General features: G+C 40.5%; 1 protein-coding gene across 5 annotated transcripts; it reads left to right on the top strand.

Annotated features, from left to right (window-relative positions):
• The first annotated feature begins 261 nt into the window (after positions 1–261).
• LOC122623384 (moesin/ezrin/radixin homolog 1) lies at positions 262–25877 on the top strand. 5 transcript variants are annotated; one of them, XM_043802519.1, is made up of 8 exons: positions 6958–6972; positions 7083–7144; positions 18628–18736; positions 22415–22594; positions 23275–24041; positions 24263–24659; positions 24757–24969; positions 25041–25877. In XM_043802519.1, exons 3-8 carry the CDS (start codon positions 18722–18724, stop codon positions 25203–25205), a joined length of 1737 nt encoding a protein of 578 aa, XP_043658454.1. In that variant the 5' UTR covers positions 6958–6972; positions 7083–7144; positions 18628–18721; the 3' UTR covers positions 25206–25877. The 5 variants fall into 5 exon arrangements, with proteins under 5 accessions (XP_043658453.1, XP_043658455.1, XP_043658456.1 ...); XM_043802518.1 differs by lacking the exons at positions 6958–6972; positions 7083–7144 and adding an exon at positions 262–415; XM_043802520.1 differs by lacking the exons at positions 6958–6972; positions 7083–7144 and adding an exon at positions 612–758.
• Positions 25878–26011: the final 134 nt, after the last annotated feature.

Raw genomic sequence — 26011 nt, 5'->3', positions numbered from 1 at the left:
TATAGTTTTTTTTAAATAAATCATAATGACCCCTTTTTAACTGCCTAGAATTATTATTTTTAAATCACTTGTTTTTTCATGTAAATCCATAAATTATTTATATATTTATTTATGTATTTATAATTAAAATTATTCAAAATTGAACAAAAAAAAACCGAATATTTTAAAAATTAACTTTTAAAATGGTGCGTACAGTGGCAACGCCAGTCTTGGAGATTTACATGACGCTACCAGATCGACGATTTACGCTGCGGCACCCATCCACGCGATAGTATCGATTTAGGTTCCATCTCCTTTTGTTTTTCGTTTTGGCTCTTTTTTTTGCGTTTATTTGATTTTTCCTTTCGTTTGCGAAGCAACAGGAAAACAAAGAAAGCCCCCGAAAAACACGCGGCAATTGGAAAAGAAACGAAATGTAAGTGGAAATCAAAATAAAACTACGAAATTCCAAGGCACTAGATAAAAGCGCAACAAGCGCACACACACACAGGCACGCGGCTCTCTTTCACACACACACACGCATACTTTCACACACCGGCAAAAGTTGAGCGTTGGAAAAAAAAAACGGTTTTTATTGTCCGCTTTTTTTTTATTCGTGTTGCGATTTGCTTAACGTCGAGAACTCAATTTTTTTACGTGTGCGTGCAAAAATAAAACTAAAAGGAAAACCTATGAAAAATCCTGAAAAATAATAAAAACACAAGGTTTCCCATTGCCGGCAAGCAAAAACAAAAAGTGCTCTGCATGTGCATGTGTGTGTGAGTTTTGCATACTTTAACTGTCTTTTTTTCCGTCATTTTTACTCTAAATAATAAGAAAGAATTGTGAAACAAGCGAAGAAAGAAGAAAGAGTGTAAAGCAAACGCTGAAATACCGGTATGTGGCAGTGTGTGTGCGAAAGAGAGGGAAAGACTGATTGGAGTGTGAGTCATTAACCGGCATTAAAAAACAGCTAAAATAAATAGCCACTTTTCAAATTAAATGGCAACACAACATAGTTACAAATAAATAGTAAATTCAATTATCTTGCCTCCCTCTCGCACGCACACAAAGCCTCTGAAAGTCGGTTAAATAGTCATTCGGCGTCAGAGCGAGAAAGCGCTAGAATTTTGGGAGTGAATTTTAAATTTTTTGGGCAGCTGCTGAAAGTCAAAATGCGTGTGTGATTGGGTGTGAGTGTGTGTGTTTAAAGCGTGTGAAAATTGCAGCCGCCACTCCAACCACCGTTTTTCCCAAAGTTTTTCACCTTTGTCTCGCCCTTGTCTCCTCCCCTTCGCTCCATCCCTTTCGCACACTTATCCCATTAGCATGAAGTCGCATTTTCCAGTTAGAATATCGCGCTTCCAGTTGGAACTGCGTAAGGCGCTTTTCCTTCCAACCAGATTAACTGGCGATCGGAGTTGGCCACCAAAGTAGCTAGAAAATAGCTAGTATATTTTGCAGACAAAGATAAGCAGTATTCTAGATTTTTTTGTAATTTGTAATAGGCTATAATGATAGCAGAAATACATATTTTAATATGTTATATTATATTTATATTTTTTCGCTTGATTTTCGCTATCATCATTTGAGTTTCACAGATTTCCCAGTAAATTCTGTGCAGTCATCTTTTATGGAGCCATCACTACTCTGATATCATGACTAACTGGGGATCCAAAGCTCATCGCTATCGAAGCAGTTTGATGGCCCGTTTTTAATACGGGTTCGAAGAGCTGTTAGAATTTCCCGCTCTGTCGCTACTTCCCCCTTATATCGTGTTTGATTATTTATTATTATTGAACCGGGACACTTTCAGGCTGTTTTAATGCCTCTTCGATTCCAATGTCTGCTTTCTTTTGTGATTTGTCATGTATGCGCATTGTCAGGGTCTCAACACACGAACCAGATGGCAGATTCAAGATCAGTTGCACATTGAGTATAGTACATTGAAAAGCTACGGAGAAATAATAGGCTTTTTCAAATCATTCATGAAAATATGTAGAAATGAAAATGAAATAACTTAATAACTGGCCGTATATTGATCATATATCTTTCCCTGCCCATCTTTATCGGCGTCTCGCTCTTTTTCTCACATTCCTCGGGCAATTTGTAACGGTTTTGTGTGGCACTGAGAAAGCGACAAAGTTGTCAGCTTCTTCATTTCTCAAATGAACGCTGTTCAATGCGCCGAAACAAGTTGCTGGAAATCGATCGAGTCCCAGCAACAGGCATAGAAATTTGCATGCCTCAGCTAGTGCGACTATCGAATACCCTGGAGAGTGGGCACTTTCTCACACAGCAATAATCCAATAGCAATAAAAAATGTTGTTTTATCAGACATAGCATATGGTATTTATTAAACTTTATTAGCATAACTGATTAACCAATGGGTAGGCAATATACCCCTGATACCCATTAATCCCACTGGCGTAACTAGGCTAACGACTGTCCCGCTCGCACCCACACACAGCCATTGGCAACGGATGCTGTTCGCCTTATTTTTTGTTTACACTCCTCTCTTTCTGGCACTTGGCCATTCATTATTTGATTTATAGTTTGGAAAATGGTCAACTCTTTCTCCATGAGCTCAATTCAATTAGCACATTTGTATTTGACTGGAAATGTGTGTGTTTTTTTCTACTACGTTTGCATATTTTTTGATGCGCTCACAAAGTGAAATAAGAGTAAAAATCGTTGAACACGAAAGTAAAACCGGTTTCAGTCCGCCTGTGTTGCCATTTTGGTTAGTAACTTCTCCTCCTTTGCCAACCTCCTTTCTCGATTCGCCCAGGCAGGTAAAAAGCACCCAAACTTTGAATCTAAAGATGGTAGCGTGAGGATCTCGGAGATCAACAAATGAATCACCCAGTGAATCATGCAGTTGGGAGCATGACAGGCGCAGACTGGTTTCATTGCCTAACGATTTACTTCGAATGATTACCCCAACTGGGTTGCTCAGAATGTTCGAGTTAAAAGTTGATTAATAGTAACTCACTCAAGTGCTCAATCGGTGTGGAACCGATTCATAACCGATACGGCACAGAACCGAACCGTTTCAAGTCCGATTAATGCATTTCACGAATTCGCATTCCGAGATCCACGTGACATAGTTGACTAACTTTTCCATCCCTAAATGGCACCCACAATTGTCTGGCTGTAGCTTTTTTTATGTTTATTTATTTGTTTTTGTTTTTGGGGACTGGGAATGGCTTTTGGCCGTGTTTCGGGCCATGGATTTTGACATTGAATACACAAAATTTGCAACGAACACAAAAGGCGAAATGCGCGCGAGACACCGAAAGCGCCTGACGTCATGGTTGCGTCTGTTTGTACCTACTACTTGTATTTATTCGGAAAAACAGAAGGGCGCAGACCGAATTGCCACTGCGGCACAGCGATCGTTGAGTACTGTAGACAACTTGGGGAAATCACAGGACTTCTGAAGATGGTACAACATAAATTAAAAATAAAGTATTATTGTATATTTGAAACCCATGAAAAGAGCTTATGATTTGAGTAAAATTAGATTCCAATATGACATTGTTGAATAATATTGAAAATGACAAGTTTTGTTATATTGTTACACTTCTCGGGTGCTTACTGTGTCTTAAGGCATTCGCTTATTTTTGCAATTCGCTTGCAGTGTTTTTTTTTTTAGCTGTCTGCGAACTTGAAATTTTGCGATAAAAGGAAAGGATCTCCCCTCTCTTTCTACCACTTTCTGCCCGTCTCTTTCACCGATTCTTCCACTCTCTGGAAATGCTCTCTTCTGTTTGCTCAGGCGTCGGCTTTTCATTTTTCGTTCATTTATTTACATATGTATATTCCTCTCCAGTGTTTTTTTTTGGGTGCAACAAGTGTGCGGTGTTTTGTTGTTTTTGTACCGTTTTTTATGTTAATTAACCAAAACGAGTTGTTGTTCGTGTGTTTGCTATGCTTGACTAGTTAAGCGCGTAGGGAGCAAAAGAGATGGAGAAAGAGTGCACGAAAGAGAGAGGATGAAAGATCATTACGTAATGGGGAAAACGTTGCTTTCAAATTCTCCAGTGTTGCCACCTGATCAAATTGACACTTGTTACGCTCCGCGATCTTGAATGGCGACCCTCTTTTTAACCCTTCTTTTGGCTTATTTTAAACTTGCTTATAGTTGTCTATAAAAATTGCATATGTGCATTTTTTACAACCGATTAACAACCTTTTCGAACCTTACTTTTTATTAAGAAATATTTCCTAATCATCTTTTTAGTGGTCGAAGCATTTTGACCAACGTGAATTGGCAATACTGGTTGTAAAGTCGCGTGACTCGTTTTTTTTTTTTGACCGCACATAAAATTCAAATTTTTGTTGTTTGTTTACCGATCATCTTTGCATTCTCTCGCTCGCTTTTATTTCTCTCCGATTGCATTTCGTTTTGACTCCTTCTTTCTTTTCGCCTAAGTCATTTACTCATTTATTTCGGACTCTTGCTACGTGCAGAATCGCAGCAACCGCCGCTAAGAAAGAAGAGAGAAAGGAGTAGGCGGGAGAGATGGAGTGACCAAAAGAGAGAGAGAGAGAGAGAGAGAGAAAGAAGAGAGTAGACTTTTATTCTAGCAACCATCATGCCTTTTAATAAATCAAAGTTTTCCAAGTGAGTAATTCTAACACGCCCTTCACCCAATTATCCAAAAGCAGCGGCGCGAGAAAAATTAATCAATGCAATGAGTCAGAAGAGAATGCAGCGAGATAAGTCTGTAGATAAAGATAAATATGTGAGGACCGGATATTCACTGGGTCATTCAAAGTTGGAGCTTAAGAACTTGTTGGGAAATCTCGGGATCTACAAAAGCTAGGCCACTCATTTTTGGGATGGCAACTGCTGCGGTCTTCAGATGCAATGTGTTTATTTTAAAATTTATGCCACTCTCCAACAACTCAGGATCAATGAGAGTGTTCTGAACGTTTTAGATTAAAAGTTCAACGTTAGCAACGTTGAGTACCATAAAGAAGAGTATCTGTTAGTTGAAAGCTTCACTTCGGCGTTCTGGATAGTTGTACTTAACTGCCGGCGACCTCCAGACCCCGCCCCTTTCTCCGCCTCCCTCTCCGCACTCCATTTAAGCATTTTCATATCTTATCTTTCTCTTTTTCACTCGCACAACACTGCGTGGGCTTTTACTTTTCTTCTTCTCGTCTCTGCTGCTTTTTTGTGTGTTGTTTAAGTGCTTTTGAAAGTGAAAGAGGCCTCGAAAAATAAAAATATAAATAAAAATGACCATCAAGGAGTTGTCGCTTTTGTTAAAACTGAGAAAAGGCTGAGAAAAAATTCTGGAAAGTTCATAGCCATTTCTCATTGTTGATCAGTTAAAGATTTTAACAGTGATTCATTAACATTCTGAGCAGCTTGTTACTTTACTTTACGGATGGGATTAGACATATAAATTTAAGCAGTAATTCAACCCCTTAATACATTAACTTTAGTATTCGCTTTTAATGATTTTGTGAAGCGTACGTATTTCGTTCAGTAAAACGACATAATGGATAAGATTATTTGTTTGATTATTAATAGCATTTAATTTCGCTGAGCATTTCTTTTAAGTCATTGAGAATGTTCCTTAAATTGTTCCTTTTTTATTTTGCTTACGCGCCAACTTGAGTGATAACACAAATTTATGTTTGCACAATTTTGCCGTATTTGTTGCTAAGTTTTTATCAATTCTCAAGTTGATAAACTCTTTTTTTTTGTCAAGCATGCTTCGCGTTTCAGGAACTACGTAATGTCTAATTTTGGTTCTGAGAGCATGCTGATATCCCAAAAATGAAGATGATAGAATGGATAGCTTTTTAATGAAGACTGCTGTCACATACTATTTGGTCTGAGTAATCATGTGTTGGCCACAGATCACTATAATTCATAAATAAAACTTAAAAATTGTAATTTTTTTATAAAATTTTTTAAAAACTTCGATAATGAGTTTTAGAGAACCCATCGCTAGCATTATCGATTATTCGGTATATATACTTCCAAAGAGGTTCTTTTAGTTTCCGAATCCGCCGAAGATTCACTGTACTTGGCTAAGCCCTGAAGTACGTTATTGGCGATATGCTCATATCGCACTGTTCTGTAGGTTTGTAAGTACATATGTTGGCATGTAGGCTTGCGAGTGCCGGAATGTTGGACCCAAGGTCTTGACGTCTGATATCGGTTACACTTGGTACTCGGGAATACGATCCGCTGGCTCTCACCCGATGTTAGCAAACTTCTTAGCACTGTTTATAGTTCTATTTCCATTTCTATTGCGTGGGATCGACTTACTATATCATGAAAGCAACGTTACGCAGGCGGTCAGAGTCGCAAATTGCAACAATGGACGGTGGATCAGCAAAACAATGCAACCATTATGGCGTTCTTTCAATAACCTGTAGCCCAACTGACCTGAATTGATTGCGGGAGTTGATAATATTCTCAGAGTTGCCTTATTGGCAATATGTATTGTATACCTTGAATTTGCCATCCTTAAGTCCGCATACATATATGAGTTTATGTTATTTATTTATTTTGAATGATGTTTTTATCTAGTTAAATGACTATTGTGTACAAACAGCGGATAGGAAAGTAATCTATAGTAGAAATACCGTCATTTTTTTTATTAAATTACTACGACCGTAGAGTACCAATAGATTTAAATTGTTAATACAGTTACCTATATATTAACAAATGAATATGCATCGAATATGTAAATTTCTCCCAGTGTGAAGAAGCTCATTTCTTCTGTTACAGGGTATCCATCAGTTGAACAAAGCTCTCCCTTTATTGTTGTTGCTGGGCCATTATAAAATTTTGCTCAACTTGCTCCGCAACGGCTCTCTTTGCGCCAAGCGAGAGCAGCGACGCCGCCGTCGGCAGCGACGCGGCAGCCGAGCGCGGCTGCGAAAAAACAGACAGTCGCGACGGCGCGCTCGTTTCAAACAGACGTTACTTTCTCTCTCTGAGCAGTCACTAATTACCGTTGTGTGCGTTGTGCCGCTGTTGCTAATGCTGTTGTTGTTGTCGTTGTGATACACACACTCTCTCTCCTTGTCGCTCCCGCAATTTTTGACGTTTTTTTTCGTGTGTTCTTTAGTGTTGATCCAACGCGAGGAAGAAGAAGAATCGTGAAGCAAGAAGAAGCGAAAACAAACTGCGGTTGGTATTTTCAACATTCAAAGACAACTTTTTTTTTTAAGTCCAAAAACTAAAGTTAAGCGCACCTGCACAGGTGTGTGTGCGTGTTTCTTTTGTGTGTGTGTGTGAAGCTGTGTGCTTTGTGTGCTTGTGTGGTGCACCTGTGTGAGTGTCGCTGTGTGCCCGTGTTAGTGACCAGAGGTGGACAGTCAACGGCTTTTCTAAATTGACATACTTTCTAAAAGGCAGCAACAAAAGCGCAGAGAAGCAGCAAAATCTCTGACCAGCAGCTAAAGCGTCAGCAAGTACAGTGATAACTCGCCAACGGCGATGCCAAAGTTAAGAGCATACGTGCCGCCAAGAATACATGAGTTGTTACTATAAGTTGTGACTTTTTTAGGGTTTATTTTAAAAGCCGGTTACATCCTTTTTGTTATAGAAATGAAAATGTTTATCATATTTATGGCGTTCATTGCTTAAGCTCTAGTAAGTACAGTGCTCCAAGAGATAGACATCACTGTAGTGCCACACACACGGCAGCGGGTTAACACCCCATCCCCATCTCCCCAACCGCCTCCCCTTTTGGCACCGCGCTCATAAGCAAGTTGAAAGACTGGTGGACAGTGTAAATGACCAAAACCAAGACCAAACCCGAAACTAACCGCTATTTGCGATGGCGGAAAGTCGAAAAGTCGGAAAAGTCGACAGGAAAGAGATCCAACCGCCTCTATACATATATGGATATGGATATGGACGGTCGTGAAATGCAATCGATGCCAAATTAGTGGTAATATGGAAGTCGATCGTGGAACAACTTCCTCTTGCGTAAGGTTTTACCGAGAAATCGATGGGGGGATGCCAACATAATTGGCCATTACTCGAATCGATTATGATGTTTTCGAAATCGTTTTCAAATCATTCAGCTAGGAAGCAAACTTTTTGCTGGCGATCTTTCAAACCTGATATCCTAATATTTCAGTATATTCCAGTATTCTAGTAGTCACGGCTCAGTGGCGCAGCTTACAGTTTATAAACATCACTACTATTACTCTGAGTAACATCATCATAATCCCATCATGGGTTGAATTTTTTCGGGGGAGGGGGAGGGGGAGAGCGAAGAAGGGGGACGGACGCCCCTGACATGCGATGATCGCTGGCAACTTGCGCGCGTGTCTCAATGCATTTAAATTCGCTTTTTAATTTCTCAAATGATAGAGTAGTGCACATTAACGTACATTTTCAGCATTTTATTAAGCCATTTTTTATATTTTCGGAGTTTGCTTTTGCCACTCTGTGCAATGAGTGTGTATGAGTGTGAGTGTGTGTGCTTGAGTGCAAGTGTGTGTATATAAATGAAATGTTTTATCAGGTGCATAAGCTTACTTTTATCTACACTCGACGCTGACCGCGTGCTCAAAAGTCGAAATACATTCGTCGTGAATTCCCTAATAATGTCGTATTTAAGGTCATTTTAAATGGGTTATTTATTAGAGGCAAATGAGTGGACTCTTTTTTAACCCGTACCGTAGTATCTATTAAAATTGTTCCAAACTCCAACTACAAATTGCTGCATTTCTTAGCAAAGCATGTATTTTTAGTGCCTAATTACGCTGCGAATAGTTGGCTGCAAAGTCGAAACTCGTTTAGTAAATCCACCTGAAATCCAAAGGCCACCTGTTGAGTGATAATGGTATATTTGAGCTGGAGGAAAAGCGGTTTGTTTGCCGTCTAGCTGGCTTTTTCACTTGGTGGGTGGAAGGAGGAGGAGAAGTAGGAGGAGGCGGAGGGCGAGATCATTGGCCATCTATAGTTGGCCGCATTGCTAAAATTCCGCAGCTTTCTTTTGTTGTCTCTGTCCCTCTCGCTCAGCCTCCAAATGTTGTTAATTTTTGGTTTTTTTTTTTCCACTGGCCGCACCCAAGTGAAATAGCCAACAACTGAATGGGAGAATTCTCTGTGCTCGGCGGTGAAGGTCAGCTAACTGTGGAGAAGAGAGAGTTCTAAAAACAATTTGATGACGCTTCATTGGTTTTCAATAACTTCAGCTCATTTGCATTATAAGCCCGAAAAATGTAAAAACAAAAACATTCCTGTTTGTAGTTCTCATTAGCGCGAAATTCATGCTGAAAATGTCAAAAAGTTGGGCTGAAAAATAAAGAACAGGTTGATTTAGGGTATTAATGGGGTGTTTAAAGCACAAAGCTATATTGATTGGGATAATATCCATATGTTGTGAATCTTAATATCTGGAAAAAACCGATAGGAAGTAACCTTACATATTTTAAAGCCTCATTTCCCAAAATATAAGTGTTTGTATTGCGTATCTTAAAGATACAATTGAATTCCGAAGATATAGAAGTTGCCGTGCAGGGTAGTCGCTACTTCTTAACACCTTACTGCCGTGTTTTCCAGTTGTTCTTTTCGCTGTTCACAAAATGCACACACATCCAAAAACTGAAAGACAAGCTTAGGCAGCATCTGCTGCTTCTTCTTCTGCTTTTCATACCTCGTAGTCTTTCGTTTTTTTTTTGCCCCCCCGTTTGTGTTTTTATTATTACGTCTTTTTTTGCTGCTCTTCGAATACTTCAATTACATGTGCCCCTGTGTGCGAGGGTTTTGTCTGGTTGCTGGGTATGTATGGGCACGTTTCCACGTACGACGAAGGTGAGGAGGCGTGGCAGGGGCAGGGGGCGGGCCATATGGGGGGTATACCTGAAAGATCGCCAGACATATTGCACTCGAGCTTCAAGTTAAACGACGACGTCGACTGAGACAGCGAAGCTTTCGTGTTGCGTCAAAGTTCAAGGTGTAAAATTTGTTGCTGTTAAATGCGATAAATTTCTCATGGCATGCACTGCGAACAATTGTGGTTAGGACTTGTTATGTGTTGGTATACCATTTTTACATTCAAGTATCGTTACATCTCATGATATTATTAAACTTTCAATTACCAATTCGCAAGTTATTCTTTGTAGCTTTGTGTAGCATGGTAATACATATGAGTTACATTTGAAACTTGATTGAAAGAGTTTTTTTATCCGTGCTGTGCTAGAGTTAAAGCTATTATTGGCTTTATGTGCTGCCTTTTTTTAAATTGCTTAAACCTGAGCTCACCATCATCGTCAACGGCAATACAGTGAACCTCATAATCGTCGTCATTGGCGGCTTTATCATTGACTGGCGCACAGTTAAAAATAGTGAATTATTAATTGAAGAAGTGACTAATTGTGCAATTGATTGTTTGCTTTGCTCTCTGATTTGTTTTTGCTTCTTCCACACTCGATTTCAATCTGCCAAGGCAAAAATGCGGTTGTGGGACTGCGTCGAATTAAATTTAACGCCAATTGAAACTTCTATGACTCAGGTGTCGGGTGGTGTCAAGATTTTACCAAGAAACGCAGCCTATTTGGGGAAAAAGTAAAGGTGAAACAAAGTGTTGTGGGTAAAATTGAAATGCAAATATAATTCCGTCTCATGTGGCAATTATGCACACATATTTTTGGCACTGCAAGTAATTGGGAATAAAGAAGTGAAGGTGAGATATTAAATATTTTGACCTCTTTGTGCAACACTGGTGCTCAAATAAGTGATCAAAAAAGTGATGGTAAATGAAAATTATATTTCGATTGTTGGTAATGTGGTAAATTTGGAGAACTTTATAGTTTTAATGTTAGAAATATAGAATATAGGCACTTTTAGAATATACATTTTTTAAATGGGTTCGAAAATTTAGTGGCTGCTATGTGTGCATTTTGAAATGTGCAGCTAAACGTATTGTTTTCTATTATCGGATGATTATCTAACAACGGATGTGCAGCAATTAATCAACACTTCCGCACCTAAGCTCTTTACAACACTGCTGCACACACCTGCATTGTCACCTGAGCCGTGTGTGTATGTGTGTGTGTCTGTGTGTTTACCTTGTCATTGAGCTATCTGCCGTCTCTGTCGCACTTCCCTCGGTTTTTTTTATCGAAATGTAATCATCTCCAGCGGCGACTTGGAAAACAAAAAGTAGAAAAATTTAGTTGCCATGGCTGTTTGTTTTACTTTTTAATGTTGTTTTAATGGCAGCTGTGTGTGTGATGCTGAGTGCGACTGTTTGCCTGTGTGCACATTTTCATTAACGCTTATTTGTTAATGGCCTGTGTGTTTTTTCTGGGTTTTTTCTCCTTCGTGCTTTGCGGACTGCATATAAATCACTCTGGAAAAATATTGGTCAATGGGGATTTGGTGACTATGTATTGGGCACTTTGATGTATTTCTGGTAGCCTTGTCATCAATTTATCACCATCGAAATTCTGAGATTTATATAAACTGCTAGAATAGCATAGGTACTTTGCCAAAGGGTATACATTTAGTACGGCAATTCTAGGTTTAACATTTATTTTTGGCAAAATTTAAACCATTAAAATAATGAATACTAGTTAAATAGCAATTGACTTGTTAGTCACCTAATTTGCATAGTGTGGATTGGAATGTGAGTCATTGTAAACCAAAATAAATGGCAATCAACTTTTCGGAAAGTCGGCTATCAGAACATTTGTGCAACTGACTCACTAAACCAGGCTAAATTAATTGCTTGACTCAGAGATTAGAAATTTCTATGAATTTATCAGTTTTGTATTTAATTTTCCCGCTTATATTGTACTTTATTTTTTATCTCATTGTCGGCAAACTAATAAAGTCAAGACAACAATTGAAGTTGGGGCTGCACATTAACGTATGCATAACCTCAAAACCCAATGTCACGCATATTATTTACTCCTCAGCCTTTAGTGGCTGTCTCCATCTATCTGTACCTCCATATCATCGCTATCGCCACAGCTATTGTTTGCAATATTTGCACGAGTGTTTGAGGCTCGAGCTGCGGGGCCGCCGAAATCAACTGGAATAAACTGAACTCAAATGAAATGAAATGAAATTAGCTAACAAGCCAAGTCAAGCCGAGCGACAACGTCAGCGACAGCCTCGTTGTCAGTCATAAATAAGTTGCAAATAATATGCGGACGACGGACATAAAAATAACTAATGGCAGATGGAGCCATCCACCTGTCGCCCCCCTCTCTTCCTATCAGCTGCTTTGGTTGCATCATAAACCACCATGCCTCGTCGCACAGTGCATGCAAATTGTCAGCGTTTCATAACACACACTCCACACACTACTATCTTCAAATGTGGCAAAAAAAAAAGAAACCGAAAATGAAAATGAAAACAACACGAAATGAAACCCTCATTTATCCATCCATTTGACAATTGTCTTTCAAATAATAATTGCCGAACTGCAAACGAAGGCATTAGCCATGGCAAATAGTCGTAAATGGCACAGAGCAACAAGTGGGCGCAGCTTTGGCCCAATAAAACTAAACTAAACAGGCAACGGGGCGGATGAGTAACGTGTTAACATACTCATGCGCTGACTGTACCTGATTTTCGGGTACATGCTCAAGTACCTGAGTGCCCGAGTACCTGCGTACCTGAGTACCCCCTTTTGAAGAATCTCTGACTGGCGGTTGTTGCTTGGTAACTGGTTAGTTATTTGTTTATATTGTGACTGGTAGTTTAGGAATTTAGCGATGAATAACATTCCATTTGTAACTTGTGGAATGGCGAGGGCTCAGTGTTACTGGTTTTGTTACCCGATAATTATGGTACTTCAAAATTTGTCGCGGCTAATTGACGCATTTACCACTTGTTGGGTAATTTGCTTATTTTTAAAACCAATTTTGTTTTGTGTCAATACTTCAGTATTGTGTTCAACGAAAACACTAAAGGTTATGGGGAATGAGTGCGTGACACAGTGTTGGTAAACGTTTTATATTTATGTTTTCCATATTCCTATCATCTTTTCAAGCAACTAATTTAGTTCTATTGCAAATATTTTGGTGGCAGACTCTGCAAAAGCCCGTAAAAAGTAATCGGTGTTTGGAAATCCTTTTTATTGTGGCATGTGGCAAACAACCTGTTATTTATCAATTTCGAGTCGATGAGGTTGATTATTGCTGATGATGTCTTGTCAACATGCGACCCAATTGTGTACGTCTGAGGCTCCATTCAATTTTTATTTACCCATTTTTCGTAGTGTTTATTTTGTTGCTATTTTTTTGTTCTTTTGTTTTGTGTGGGCTAATGACATGATATCCCCCCACTTTTATCAGGAGTTGGTTCCGTTTTGGGTCTCTATTTGCCAATTCCTAATTGTTTTTCCCCCCTCCCCCAAATTTTTCCGCACCGCTCTCGTCTAGCCGCTTTTTCTGTTCGGTGAGGCAAATAAAATATTTTTAGGCCAATTGCCCTGCGTATGAGTGCGTTACTGTGTGCGTGTGCTTGTGAAGTTAGATAAGATATGCACATGATTTCATTGTAAACGTTGTTGGGTCGCTATGAGTCGCTGTTGTTACCTCAAGCGGAAGTGGCTTTGACAACATTAACTTGATTTTATGACCATTTTTACCAGTTTATTCTACGTGTTGTAAAACACACACGACAAAGAGCACAAATCGTGTGCACTTTATAATTCGATTGCCTTGGCCTGGCAGAAGCCGAAAGTCATTAAACAATTTCTTTGATCCAACACAACTCACGTACTTTGTACATTATGCACTAAAGCAGATAAATAAAATCACAGATTTAGGAATGCATTTCGTTCACTGTACGTGTGACGGGAATTACTTTGTTTGATACTGACTATAAATAGCTCACTTACTACTTACCAACAAATATTTCTTACTAAAGTAAATACAATTATTATTTAGGTGGTGGTGCAAATACAGCTTATCTAGCAAACGCCACGAAAGCACAGTGGCAGTTAAATGTTATTTCCAACAAAGGTGTTAAACAATGACATATTCGAATGCGAACGTGCTCAATGTCCGGCTCCATTATAATGGGTATCGTTCGTTGGCCAGTGCTGATAAGCTGCATGTCCCTTATGTAATTTGACCCAATTAAGATTATCGATTCGAATAACAATGAAATTTTCAGGGTAACCCCATGCACACACCACACCACCAGCACAATTCGATATGAATTAGCATTGGCATATTACTTCGCACAAAAACTTTCCATTGATTGACTTGTCTCATTCGCTTGCCGTCCCCCAAAATCGGGGAACCAAATTTGTCAGCTAGATAAACCAACAAACCAACAAAGCAACAATCCAACAAATGGCCGACCATGTATCTGTTTGCGTGTGTTTTGCATGCGGTACGTTGACAATTGACAAAAACAATTAACGGCAATCTATCTATCAATAGTGGGTGGGGATTGGGTGGTTGCATAACGGAGCTTGGCCTCATGGAGTGGAAGCAGCTCATCATCCAGTGGATGATAGTCATTCAGCTGTATCATTACCTTGATCTCGGGGAGTAGTCAACTTTAAAACTGACACGTTGGTCTTTCATAGATAGAAAGATTTATTCGTTGCCAGCTTCCTAAAGCCACTCACCCATCCAGTGTTGGTAAATGCTTTTGAAAACACGGTAGTCATTCGATCATTAATAATCCCCAATAAAGTACCAAAGCAAATAAATCCGCCACACAAAAGAACTAATTGTTCTTGTGACTTGGCAGTTTCACAATAAAAAGAGGGAACTAAAAAGCAGACATGACAGAAAGCCATGGACAGTGGGCCTCGTAGGCAGGGACGACAGTGGGGCAAATCGGGGAGGGAAACGTGTGTGCGAGCGAATGGCTAATGTATTTGCGTGCTGTGTTAATTGTGGCATCGCTGATGTTTTCATTTCCCCCTTCGTGAGGTGTCTCATTTTCCGCCCCGCATACCCTGTAGTTCCCCCCTTTGGGGACTTCCATGTGGGCTTTTATTATTGTTGTTCTTTTTGCCTCCCCGTCATATATTTTCTTTACGTGCGCGATTTTGTTTGCTCTTTGCTATCTAGAACATTTAAGCCTAATTTGCTTCATTAAATCGTCACATTTGTTATTATGTCTTCTGTCTAATTTTTGTTTTAATTTTTCACCTCTTTTTTTTTAAATTTTTTTTTGCTTCTGGAAGCAAAATTGACGTCAAGTTGATGAGTTTCACTTTTGGTGCAGTATTCCCCTTTACTAGGTTTAGAGCACAAGTCCCATAAACTGTGATTACGTATCAGGAATTTTATGCGGGATTTTATGGTATATATCGGTTAACCAACTTTGATAAGAGCACTAAACAAATTACGAAACGAGTATACTTTAATCTTGGCAAATGCCTAATGAAATATTGCGGTCAGAGAGTAAATATAACCCAAACTTGGGCCTAATTTGCGAGGTATCTGTTATTTCAGACCCTACAAAGTTGTGCTTTTAATTCTTTTTAAAGAAAAACTGCCGCCAAGTTGATGAATTGCTTTGTTGCCTGCTCTATTTGTTTGCTGGAGTTGTTTTAGCATTTAATGAACAGCTGCGAGGGCTCAAATTAATGGGTAGAACTGGAAAAGGAACCTTAATTCTAATGTAATTAAGATTTGTCTGCTGCCTCGCGTTTTGTGTTTACCCGCTTTGTTTTGCCGCCCATTTCCAATTCCATTCATAAACTAGTGCTGCATGTATACGCATATACATATATATGTGTGTATATATCCTATATAGTTTACTTGGTCAGTTTGCTTGGGCTAATCGCTTGATTGCCTTCGGTTGCGCATTTAATTATTGGGGAGGGGAAATCCACTCGCCATGAACAGAGAAGAGAAGAGGAGGGGAAGGGAGAAAAACGCTGAAAAAAAGACAAATAATTGTTGAAATTAAAAGTGCTCCGGCCAGACATAATTTTATTTAAAGCCCATTATTATTACCATTATGAGGGTTTTCAGAGAAACGTGAAGAAAAGTAAAAGCGACCAGTTGCGGGAGGAGTGCGCCTTCTCCCCTCTTTTGACTCCATTTCATTTGATGGATTTTAAAATGCGTTGCGCATACGCAATAACAGTTTTTCCCTCTCATTAAGTGTGTGTTTGCTTGTGTTTTAATTTTTTTTTTTCGTGTGGTTCCGGTGGTCAAACAATAAACGTGATTTTTGCCGTCTCTACTTTGGCTCGATTTTTCAACATTTCGGTTTTTTTTTTCCTTTTTTTTTGGACTCATTAATGTAGTTAATGGATATTAAACATAAACAAAACAATGCTCTGCAAGGGGGGAATCTCTAGCCTGTCGCCGAAAAGGGAAACCTAAGTTATGCAAACGCAAAGGTTTGTTTTTAAACTGAGTAAATGAGTGTGGGAATAGTCAATTATGAATTATTATGAATGAATTATATGACGAAAGAATAAGTTCTGTAATATCAAGAACGCAACTAAATTGAATAAATATATTTTAACCCGTTGACACTTCGCAAAAACGTGGTAAAACACGCTAATGAACCAGCTAATGAAAAAAAGTAATTGAGGCGTTTGAGAGTTTTGCCGTCAGTGTGTGTGGCTGTTACACCGGCATTTGAATTAAAGTTTTAAACGTTTTTCTGAATAAATTACAGATAAATTTGCCAAATCATTTCCGCCACAGCGGCAAGCGATCAAAGTAGTGTGTAGTTTGTATTATGTACCTTTGGCAGAGCAAGAGCGTTGGGAAAAAATCTAAATTAAATAAAATAAAATCGCAATCAGAGGAAGTGACGCTGTGCGATCCCCACGGTCTCTCTCTCTCTCTATTCATTCATAAAAGCAGAAAAGGCATAAAAAGCAGAAAAAGCTGAAAAAGCAGAACTATGCAAGCAAAAAAGGCAGAGAAAAAGAGGCAGGATGCACTTAATTACCGATTCTGATTCATTTGGCGACACGATGGCGCTCGATTCAGATACGAGTATCAGGCGAAAGGAAAGGAAATCGAGGGCGTTGATTAGCAGAGCCAACAGAGCCAAAAACTCGAATAAAAAAGAAACCAAGCGACCCATTCACAAGCACCCAGCACCAAGCACAGAAGCATGAGCTCATTCCACTTTTCGAGGAGCCCTCTTCAAGTTCACGCAGTGGCGATAATAAATGTGGCATGATGTCATAATTTGTGCAAACCGAACCACATTCAACTCGAATAATATTTTTAACCAAAAACCAGAGAGTAGCGCGGAGTCGCCATCGCCACCGACATCCCAAGGGATCCAGCTTACGATACCCTAGGAGATTGCTAATGGCCATCGTGGCAATCGCATTCAGAAGCTAAATGATACTACTGTTTTCAAAAAATGTTATTAAAGTCTAGTTTAAATTGAGCGTATGTATCGATATTTATCGATCAGCTGCTCTCTATACATTACATTAGTACTTTAATGTATAGCGAAACTAAAGAAGCCAGTCTAGAGTATAGAGTATCTAAAAGAACAAATATCGTTTGCAGCTAATGATTATTTATTTGCATTTCCTTAGAAATATCGAACGTCAGAGAACAGAAGAGATACGCGGAAAAAGCAAAGCCGCAGCAAAACTATTTCTGTTCCATTGACGTCATGGTTTGTCACGTGAACCGCCGAACTCGCTGCCCCCTGCCCCCTGTCCCCTGCCCACTGTCCCGTGACCCCTTCACCTTCCCCTTGGGGGGAGCAGTTCAAATGTCAATTGTGTCAAATTTAATTGGATATTCATACTTGGGGCGGCCAGCAGCCTTCCATGCTCTCAAAATAGCACTTTTCGCCATGCGTTAATGTTAATGTAAATATCAAGTGCACACCAAATAGGGGAGCAAACACTTTGCTTTAAAGCCAAATTATGGCTGACAGATTTGTGAGGAGCAAACTTTTCGACTTAAACCCTAAGTGTTTAGTTCTCCACAGTGGAAAAAAGTTAATTATCAAATGTAAACATGGCTATTTCCACAGGCAAACATCGTTTACGTAGCATATGTAATTCTTAGTTACTTTCTGTCTGTGGCTAAAGCCTCAACTTGTGAGCAGTTACAGCATTAAAATAAAAGTGTGTTATCCAAAATGAATCATATAATGTATAATTTATTAGCTAGTAAACAATAGTATATTGCTGGTTGTGTATTTACTCTGGTGAATCAGACTTTGCCCATCTATAAACACGACCATTTCCGTTTGGCTATTAGGAAGTTATCCAGCTGAGATACATTATATCAATTAAGTAACCAGCGACGTATAAATATGGACACCCATGTGTATCTCTATCTGTCTCTGTATCTGTATCTGAATCTCAATGTTTATGGTGCTCAGTGTCGGTTGCAGTTTGTTGTCAAACTGCCAGGTGAAATCATAAATACTTATAAATCTATACCAGATATAACCACATGGTCGAGCTGCGATATATGTTAGTTGGTTGCTATTATTATATTCGTTCGCAAATTATACAAAGAGTGCCAATTGTGCAGGAAATTTTGCATTCACATCGTGATCTTTCGATTTGCAACTAAAACAACGCGTGTCTCAGGTTTAAGATAACAAAATATATAGTTTTTAATTGGTGCTAAATAAGTGCAATGTGCATAGAACACTTCGCTTTTCAGTGACTTCTGTGTATTAATCATGCTTAATAATTTTGTTTCATTTATTTTATTTTGCAGATTGCAGCACAGAAACCACAAAGATTGAAGCCGAAAAAATCCTGGGAAGAAAACATTTTGTTTCGATAAATACGACAAGACACGAAGCTACAAAATGTCTCCAAAAGCGGTAAGTTAGCCAATAACTAAACAAATATATAGTAAGTAGTGGTGACTAGGCAGCATTATAATAAGTTCGAAATATTCCATTATAATGGTAATCATATATCACTGGGTTCCCGGGAAGAAACCAAAATCGAATCAGATAAAGCAATGATTTCGCACTAGCATATGACAAACACAGCGACGTTAGTAAATTATTAAAGATTAGCTATTAAATCACAACGAAAAGGTTGTCAGCTATCAGCTATCGGAAATTGTGTCCTTATCAAGAGCACTTGAACCACAATTGTCGTCAATTGCGGAGAGGGATTCCATCTTCTAATGGAACTTTTCCTGGGAGGGATGGCCAGGCGAAATGCGAAGACGTCATGTTGGCCCAACTGTTGACGTCGGTAATTTTATTTTATTCTTGGACATTTGGCAAAAAATTTCATCAGATAAACGGACGGGAAAAGTGGATTAGAAGTCGACGTCATAGATATGAAAGTAGACCATTTTCCCCCCGACATTTGCCAATTTCTTTTTGGCATGTTTTGATTTCTTTTTGGCAGTCGGAAAAGTTCTTATCAACCGCAATGGTCTAATGACATTTTTGCGGTGACTTGATAGTTGATGGATGTATTGCAATAGGTTCATCAACACAATCACGTGTTCAAGTGATTTTATAATACAATTTGCATGATTCGATGGTGATTTTTGGTGACTTATGCCCCCGACTTTGTTATGTTTTTGTTTGCAATCCAACTTTAAGAAGCCGTTTCCCTTTTAGGGAAATTTCTCTGTCCAGTGCAGTCGATGCACATCGTGCTTGAATGGTTTCTCCATAACTTTCCCTTTTTCGCTATAGTTTTTCCCCATCCATACCTAGATGTTTATTGGTGTGTTTGGATAGCTTGATATCCGAGGGGGAGGAGGAGGGGTTAATTGCTATTTGAGGCCCGAAGCGGCACCAATAAAACAGAATTGACAGCCAACGCGTCGTATGATTGACGCTGATTTGTTTGCCTACCTTGGGGCTGGGTTTCTACGGCCACAGCGCTGGCCAAATGAATAGTGCCTCAGAAAAAACACTGACTAACTTATAATTCAACTAGATGTTCGAGTACTAGTTGTGCCTTAAACTGTATGTTTTAAACACAATTAATTAGCAAACACAATTAAACAACAATTTAGTTAGCAAAGCGACTTTGTTTACTTTACTTGATAATTCTTGCTACTTGATAAATATGCTTTACCATTTGTTTTTCCACGAGGAACTAAATTCTCTGCGTCGTCTGGTGTTCATTGGACCACTTGCTTGACCCCCATTGCATTCGCATACTCCTCTCGTTCTGGAGACCCATTTGACCTCTATGGTCAGTAGTCTGGGCAGTTCTTTTTTATGGTCGCTGTTGCTGTCCAATTTTAGATGCATAATTAACATGCAATTTATATTAACTTGACAACGAATGACTCGGACAGAAATGTGTGAATCCAGCCATTCGGCTCGCTTCCCCCATTTTCCGTTTTCCATTTTCCATTTCCCATTTTCTTGGGCAGAAATTAAGTTCACTTTTGTTGTGTTCCCTTAGCATTTCTTTTGCGTTCTGCCGACGCCGCTTTCCCAGTGTTTTTCTACCATTTATATTTATTTTCCTTTTGCGCTCGCCTTCCTCATTTGGCGAGGCGACTTAAAAACGTGCCGTGACTTTTCCATTTTCCTCAGTTGCCGCTGGACAACAGAATCGAATCGTCGCCTTTGCGCTTTTCCGCTTTTCCGCTATTGCCGTTGTGTGTTGTGTCCGCGCTGCTCGGTTGGTTTTCCCGCGGAGTGTGCTCCTGAAGAATATATATTTCCCAGCCGGCGATTTGCATTCAAAAGGCGTAATAATTCAAAAGCTACTGCGCAACCCGTTTTCGGTGCCCAAAATGGTCGTCGTCTCCGACAGCCGCGTCCGTTTGCCGCGTTACGGCGGAGTCAGCGTCAAGCGGAAAACGGTACTGACAACTACTACTGCATTTCCACACGAATTTCCACGCTTTTCCCTGCGCTTGTTTCCTGTGCTGCACTTTTGTGGTTTCAAATCAAAAATGTATTTTTTTGAAAAACTGGTTATGCTCCAACTTCCGTTTGTGTTTGGTGAATAGCTGTGTGTTTTCATTTTTTTTTCGTTTCATTCTCGGTGGCGGGGGGAAAACAGAAACCACGGTGGTTGCATTAACCTAAAAACGTTAATTGGATTGAAATGAAAAACGTTTTCAATTTCCTAACATTGTGTCACGTTTGATTTGCATTCAGCAGCAGCAGAAAGCGAAAACAAAACAATGAGCCCAGGCTGAAAACTAAAACCAAGCCAAACAAAATGATGAAATTTGCGTCAGGGGAACTCAAAATTTGTAACTTGGGTCTACATTTTTGTTTTCCCATGCCCTGAAAATGGTAACAAAACAAGCGGATTTCGATGGAATTTAAATTGGAACTGGTCCAATCAATCTTAACCAATAATTATTAGGAAATGAAATTGTTAAATATATATAAACACTTTGGCAACTTCATTGTATTCAATATATTCCTGAATGTTTGTTTTTTAATTCCTTTCCATCGTTTAACTCACTATATGAACATGGTTTATAGTCATACATTTGCTTGCCATGAAAAGCGATCTGAATAATACTTACATATATGCATAGGCTGTTGTCTGGGGAGCATATTAACCCCAACTCTGATCTATGATCGCATTTACTTTGACCCAAATTGGGCGATTGCGCAATGGCACGCTGCAGTTAGTACAGTTGACATGTGCTGTGTCCGTTTTGTCCGTTGTGTCCGTTGTGTCCGTTGGGTGGCGATGTGGGTGGAATTTCCCTCGATTTCCCACCTCTTCATAACAGCGGCTGCTGCTTTCCCCATTGGAAGTTGGTCGGTCAAGTGACACGCGCAGTGGGATAGATAGCGCGCCTAATCCCACTCTCTTGTATAACTACCGATTACCACTGGCTGGGAATACCACGCACACCCTGTATTTTCCCCTATTTGTTTCCACTATCTAGCTGGTCATTTCCAGCTTGTTGCTATTGTCATGCCTGATTGATTTTTGCTCTGCTGTTTTCCAAGCGTGATTTTTCACTGCGGCCCGCTTTCATTTTCCCTCTTTCCATTTTGCTCTCCATTTTCCCCCCATTTTTCACCCATTTTTCAAGCCTTTTTCACCCATTTTGTCTGTGTTGGTCGAAAGCCCGACTTATGCAAGCCGTGGCAATCGAATCCAATCCTCCAAAGCGAAATGGGAGCTCTTGGCACGTGGCCTCCTCACATGTCGGTCCGCTCAAATCCCGTTAATCCATCGACCCCTAAACAAATCGCGGGGGCTCCCCTCCTCTGCACGCCACGTTCATCGAAAGGTGTAAATTTTTCCCCCTTTTTTTTCTTGTCTTTGGCTGGCGAGCATGCAAAAATTGTGTTTGTTTGCCCAGCTGAATGTATTCCATGCCACGATCTAGTTAGCTTTCCATGTCATGGATGGCACTTTTAACTCACTCCCTGAGTTGCCTAAAAATTGCCTAAAATTCAAGCAGACTTACGTTTAATTCGAATGCGCTTCAATCAGCATTCTTTACATTTAAGTAGCATTAAAAGGCATTTAAAGGATTTAATTGAAATTCCCCGGAAAGATAATAAGCATTGTTTCACCTCTACTAATTTCAGCTAAACGTGCGCGTCACGACAATGGACGCGGAACTGGAGTTCGCCATCCAGTCGACGACGACGGGCAAACAATTGTTTGACCAGGTGGTGAAGACGATCGGCCTGCGAGAGGTTTGGTTCTTCGGACTCCAGTACACCGACTCCAAGGGCGACTCCACATGGATCAAGCTGTACAAAAAGGTGAGCGATGAGTCAACTAACTGTGCATTTTGCCCCTATTAAAATTAACGCTTAAACAGTAACGTTTAAATGTATATTTAAGTGATGTATTAAGATGCATGTACACAATATTTATAAATATAATGTATGGTATATAATATAGCCCGAATCGCCGGCCATAAAGACCATAAAATATTTGAAGCGTGTGAAGAAGTATGTGGACAAAAAGACAGCCGACAGCAATGGAGTAACTCATTCAGAGACGAGCGAAGAGGATGACGACGCCGATGATATGGTGGGCAGAGATCGAGAACATACATATATGTGCCAAGCAAACCAAGCCACACCTCCAAAAAGTCCCAGCTAGATCATGAATCCACAACGACCCAATTACCCCGTAAAATGCCAATTGTAATATGTACTTGCCTCGCCTCTGAATGCTTAGCCTAAGTTAAACTAGCGAGTTAGAGACCAACATCACTAATAAATGCCATCTCTGTATATAATTTAATGCTGCACCACAACAAACAGACTGGATCAATGCCGTTTTCGACATGGGTAACACTCAGACGAATGCACTTTCTATGAAATTATGTTTATTATTTATTTATTGAATCAGGAAATCGAATTGTTTATTTTCCAGTTTATAAACTCTTATTGATTATTCGCATCTAATAGAGACATGTCTTCGCTTTCCACAGGTGATGAACCAGGACGTGAAGAAGGAGAACCCCTTGCAGTTTAGATTCCGTGCCAAATTCTACCCCGAGGATGTGGCCGAGGAGCTGATCCAGGACATTACCCTGCGTCTGTTCTACCTGCAGGTGAAGAATGCCATACTGACCGACGAGATCTACTGTCCGCCAGAGACATCCGTGCTGCTCGCCTCGTACGCCGTCCAGGCGCGTCACGGTGACCACAACAAGACCACCCACACAGCCGGCTTCCTGGCCAACGATCGCCTGCTGCCGCAGCGCGTCATCGACCAGCACAAGATGTCCAAGGACGAGTGGGAGCAGTCGATCATGACCTGGTGGCAGGAGCACCGCAGCATGCTGCGCGAGGACGCCATGATGGAGTATCTGAAGATCGCCCAGGACCTGGAGATGTACGGCGTCAACTACTTTGAGATCCGCAACAAGAAGGGCACGGATCTTTGGCTGGGCGTGGACGCACTGGGTCTGAACATTTACGAGCAGGACGACAGGCTGACGCCGAAGATTGGCTTCCCGTGGTCCGAGATCCGCAACATCTCCTTCTCGGAGAAGAAGTTCATCATCAAGCCGATCGACAAGAAGGCTCCGGACTTTATGTTCTTTGCGCCACGTGTCCGCATCAACAAGCGCATCTTGGCCCTCTGCATGGGCAACCACGAGCTGTACATGCGTCGCCGCAAGCCGGACACCATCGATGTGCAGCAGATGAAGGCGCAGGCGCGCGAGGAGAAGAATGCCAAACAGCAGGAACGGTTAGTACACATTTCTAGTTATGTTATGTGTATTAGAGCCCAGCATGAAACAACGCCATCTCTTGATTCAACGTGTCAATGACCCGAAACATAATGATTCAAACATATCATTACAGAACGATTAATTTCAATGATCCGAGTGGCGGGATGTTGATTCATGCAGGGCTGTAATCTGCAAGCATTCGCATTCTTATTTTCGGTGTTCTTCCATTTTTTTTTAGTGAGAAGCTGCAGCTGGCGCTGGCCGCACGCGAACGCGCTGAAAAGAAGCAGCAGGAGTACGAGGATCGGCTGAAGCAGATGCAGGAGGACATGGAGCGTTCGCAGCGCGACCTGCTTGAGGCCCAGGACATGATCCGCCGGCTGGAGGAGCAGCTGAAGCAGCTGCAGGCCGCCAAGGATGAGCTGGAGCTGCGCCAGAAGGAGCTGCAGGCGATGCTGCAGCGCCTCGAGGAGGCCAAGAACATGGAGGCCGTTGAGAAGCTCAAGCTCGAGGAGGAGATCATGGCCAAGCAGATGGAGGTGCAGCGCATCCAGGACGAGGTCAACGCCAAGGACGAGGAGACAAAGCGTCTGCAGGACGAGGTGGAAGACGCCCGACGCAAGCAGGTCATTGCGGTATACTTTTTGATATTCGTTGGCACCGAAAACCAACTAATATAGTCTTGATTCGCTTTTGTGTCCAACTTTATACTGAATTTTATCATTTTTGTAGGCTGAAGCCGCTGCCGCTCTGCTGGCCGCATCGACAACGCCGCAGCACCACCACGTGGCCGAGGATGAGAACGAGAACGAGGAGGAGCTGACGAACGGCGACGCCGGTGGCGATGTGTCGCGTGACCTGGACACCGACGAGCATATCAAGGACCCCATCGAGGACAGACGCACGCTGGCCGAGCGCAACGAGCGCTTGCACGATCAGCTCAAGGTGGGTTCGAAATCGATTTGCAAAGTTCCTGAAGCGTCGGAAGTAACAATATTATTTAATGTACATTCTAGGCTCTGAAACAAGATCTGGCGCAGTCACGCGACGAGACGAAAGAGACGGCAAACGACAAGATCCATCGCGAGAACGTTCGCCAGGGACGTGACAAGTACAAGACGCTCCGCGAGATCCGCAAGGGCAACACAAAGCGTCGCGTCGATCAGTTCGAGAACATGTAAAGCTATTGCCTTTCGGACGGGCCGGATCAGAGATCGATAGAGCGAGAGAGATAGAGAGGGAGCAGTGTCTCCAGAAAGAAAAAGAAAAAGATATAACTACAACAACAGAAGATAATAATAATGATGATGATGATGATGATGATGATGAAGAAGCAACAAATATAATTCCGGTCGCTGGCAAAGCCTATGCTACTATCCCCCCAGCGACGACCCTTTTCCACCCATAAGAACTTCCTGCCTCCTAAGTGAATTGAAGAGATCCACAAGTTTAATGAATATACTTTGTTTGACCGCCGTTTTGTCTCGGAGCTTTTGTATAGAAGAATCAAGAAACAAAAAATCAATGAAAAATTCAGCCAGACACAACACTCATCAATATGAATATAAAGTGTATTACCGATAACAAGAAAAACAAGAAACGGTCAGGACCACATCTATATGGACAATCAGCAAATGAAAGGATCAAGCTATCGGAAAATATGTCTAAATCCAAACAGAAGCAATAGAAATATACATTTCTCCTTTTCCCAATGGATTCATAGAGAAAACGGAACGAATAGTAATAGATATTGAAAAGCAAACATTAGTAACCACTAAACAACAACAACAAAAACAAAAACAGCTACTACAACAAAACAAACAACTATTTGCATTTTCCCCCGTTATAATTATTATTTTTATTATTATATAATTACTATTTTTTTTTAAATTTGTATAATTAAATAAGAACTTGATTAATTGTTTCTTAAATTAACTTGAGAGAGAGCAACAAACAAAAAGAGAAAAAATATATTATATAAAATATT

Source organism: Drosophila teissieri, chromosome X, assembly GCF_016746235.2.
Source record: "Drosophila teissieri strain GT53w chromosome X, Prin_Dtei_1.1, whole genome shotgun sequence".
Taxonomy (NCBI): domain Eukaryota; kingdom Metazoa; phylum Arthropoda; class Insecta; order Diptera; family Drosophilidae; genus Drosophila; species Drosophila teissieri.
This window is presented reverse-complemented; position numbering and strand designations above follow the sequence as displayed.

Excerpts from the sequence above, each read along its gene's own strand:
- LOC122623384 (XM_043802518.1), top strand. Across the intron at positions 24,042-24,262 it reads AATGCCAAACAGCAGGAACG|TGAGAAGCTGCAGCTGGCGC; the intron begins GTTAGTACACAT and ends ATTTTTTTTTAG. Across the intron at positions 24,660-24,756 it reads GACGCAAGCAGGTCATTGCG|GCTGAAGCCGCTGCCGCTCT; the intron begins GTATACTTTTTG and ends TCATTTTTGTAG.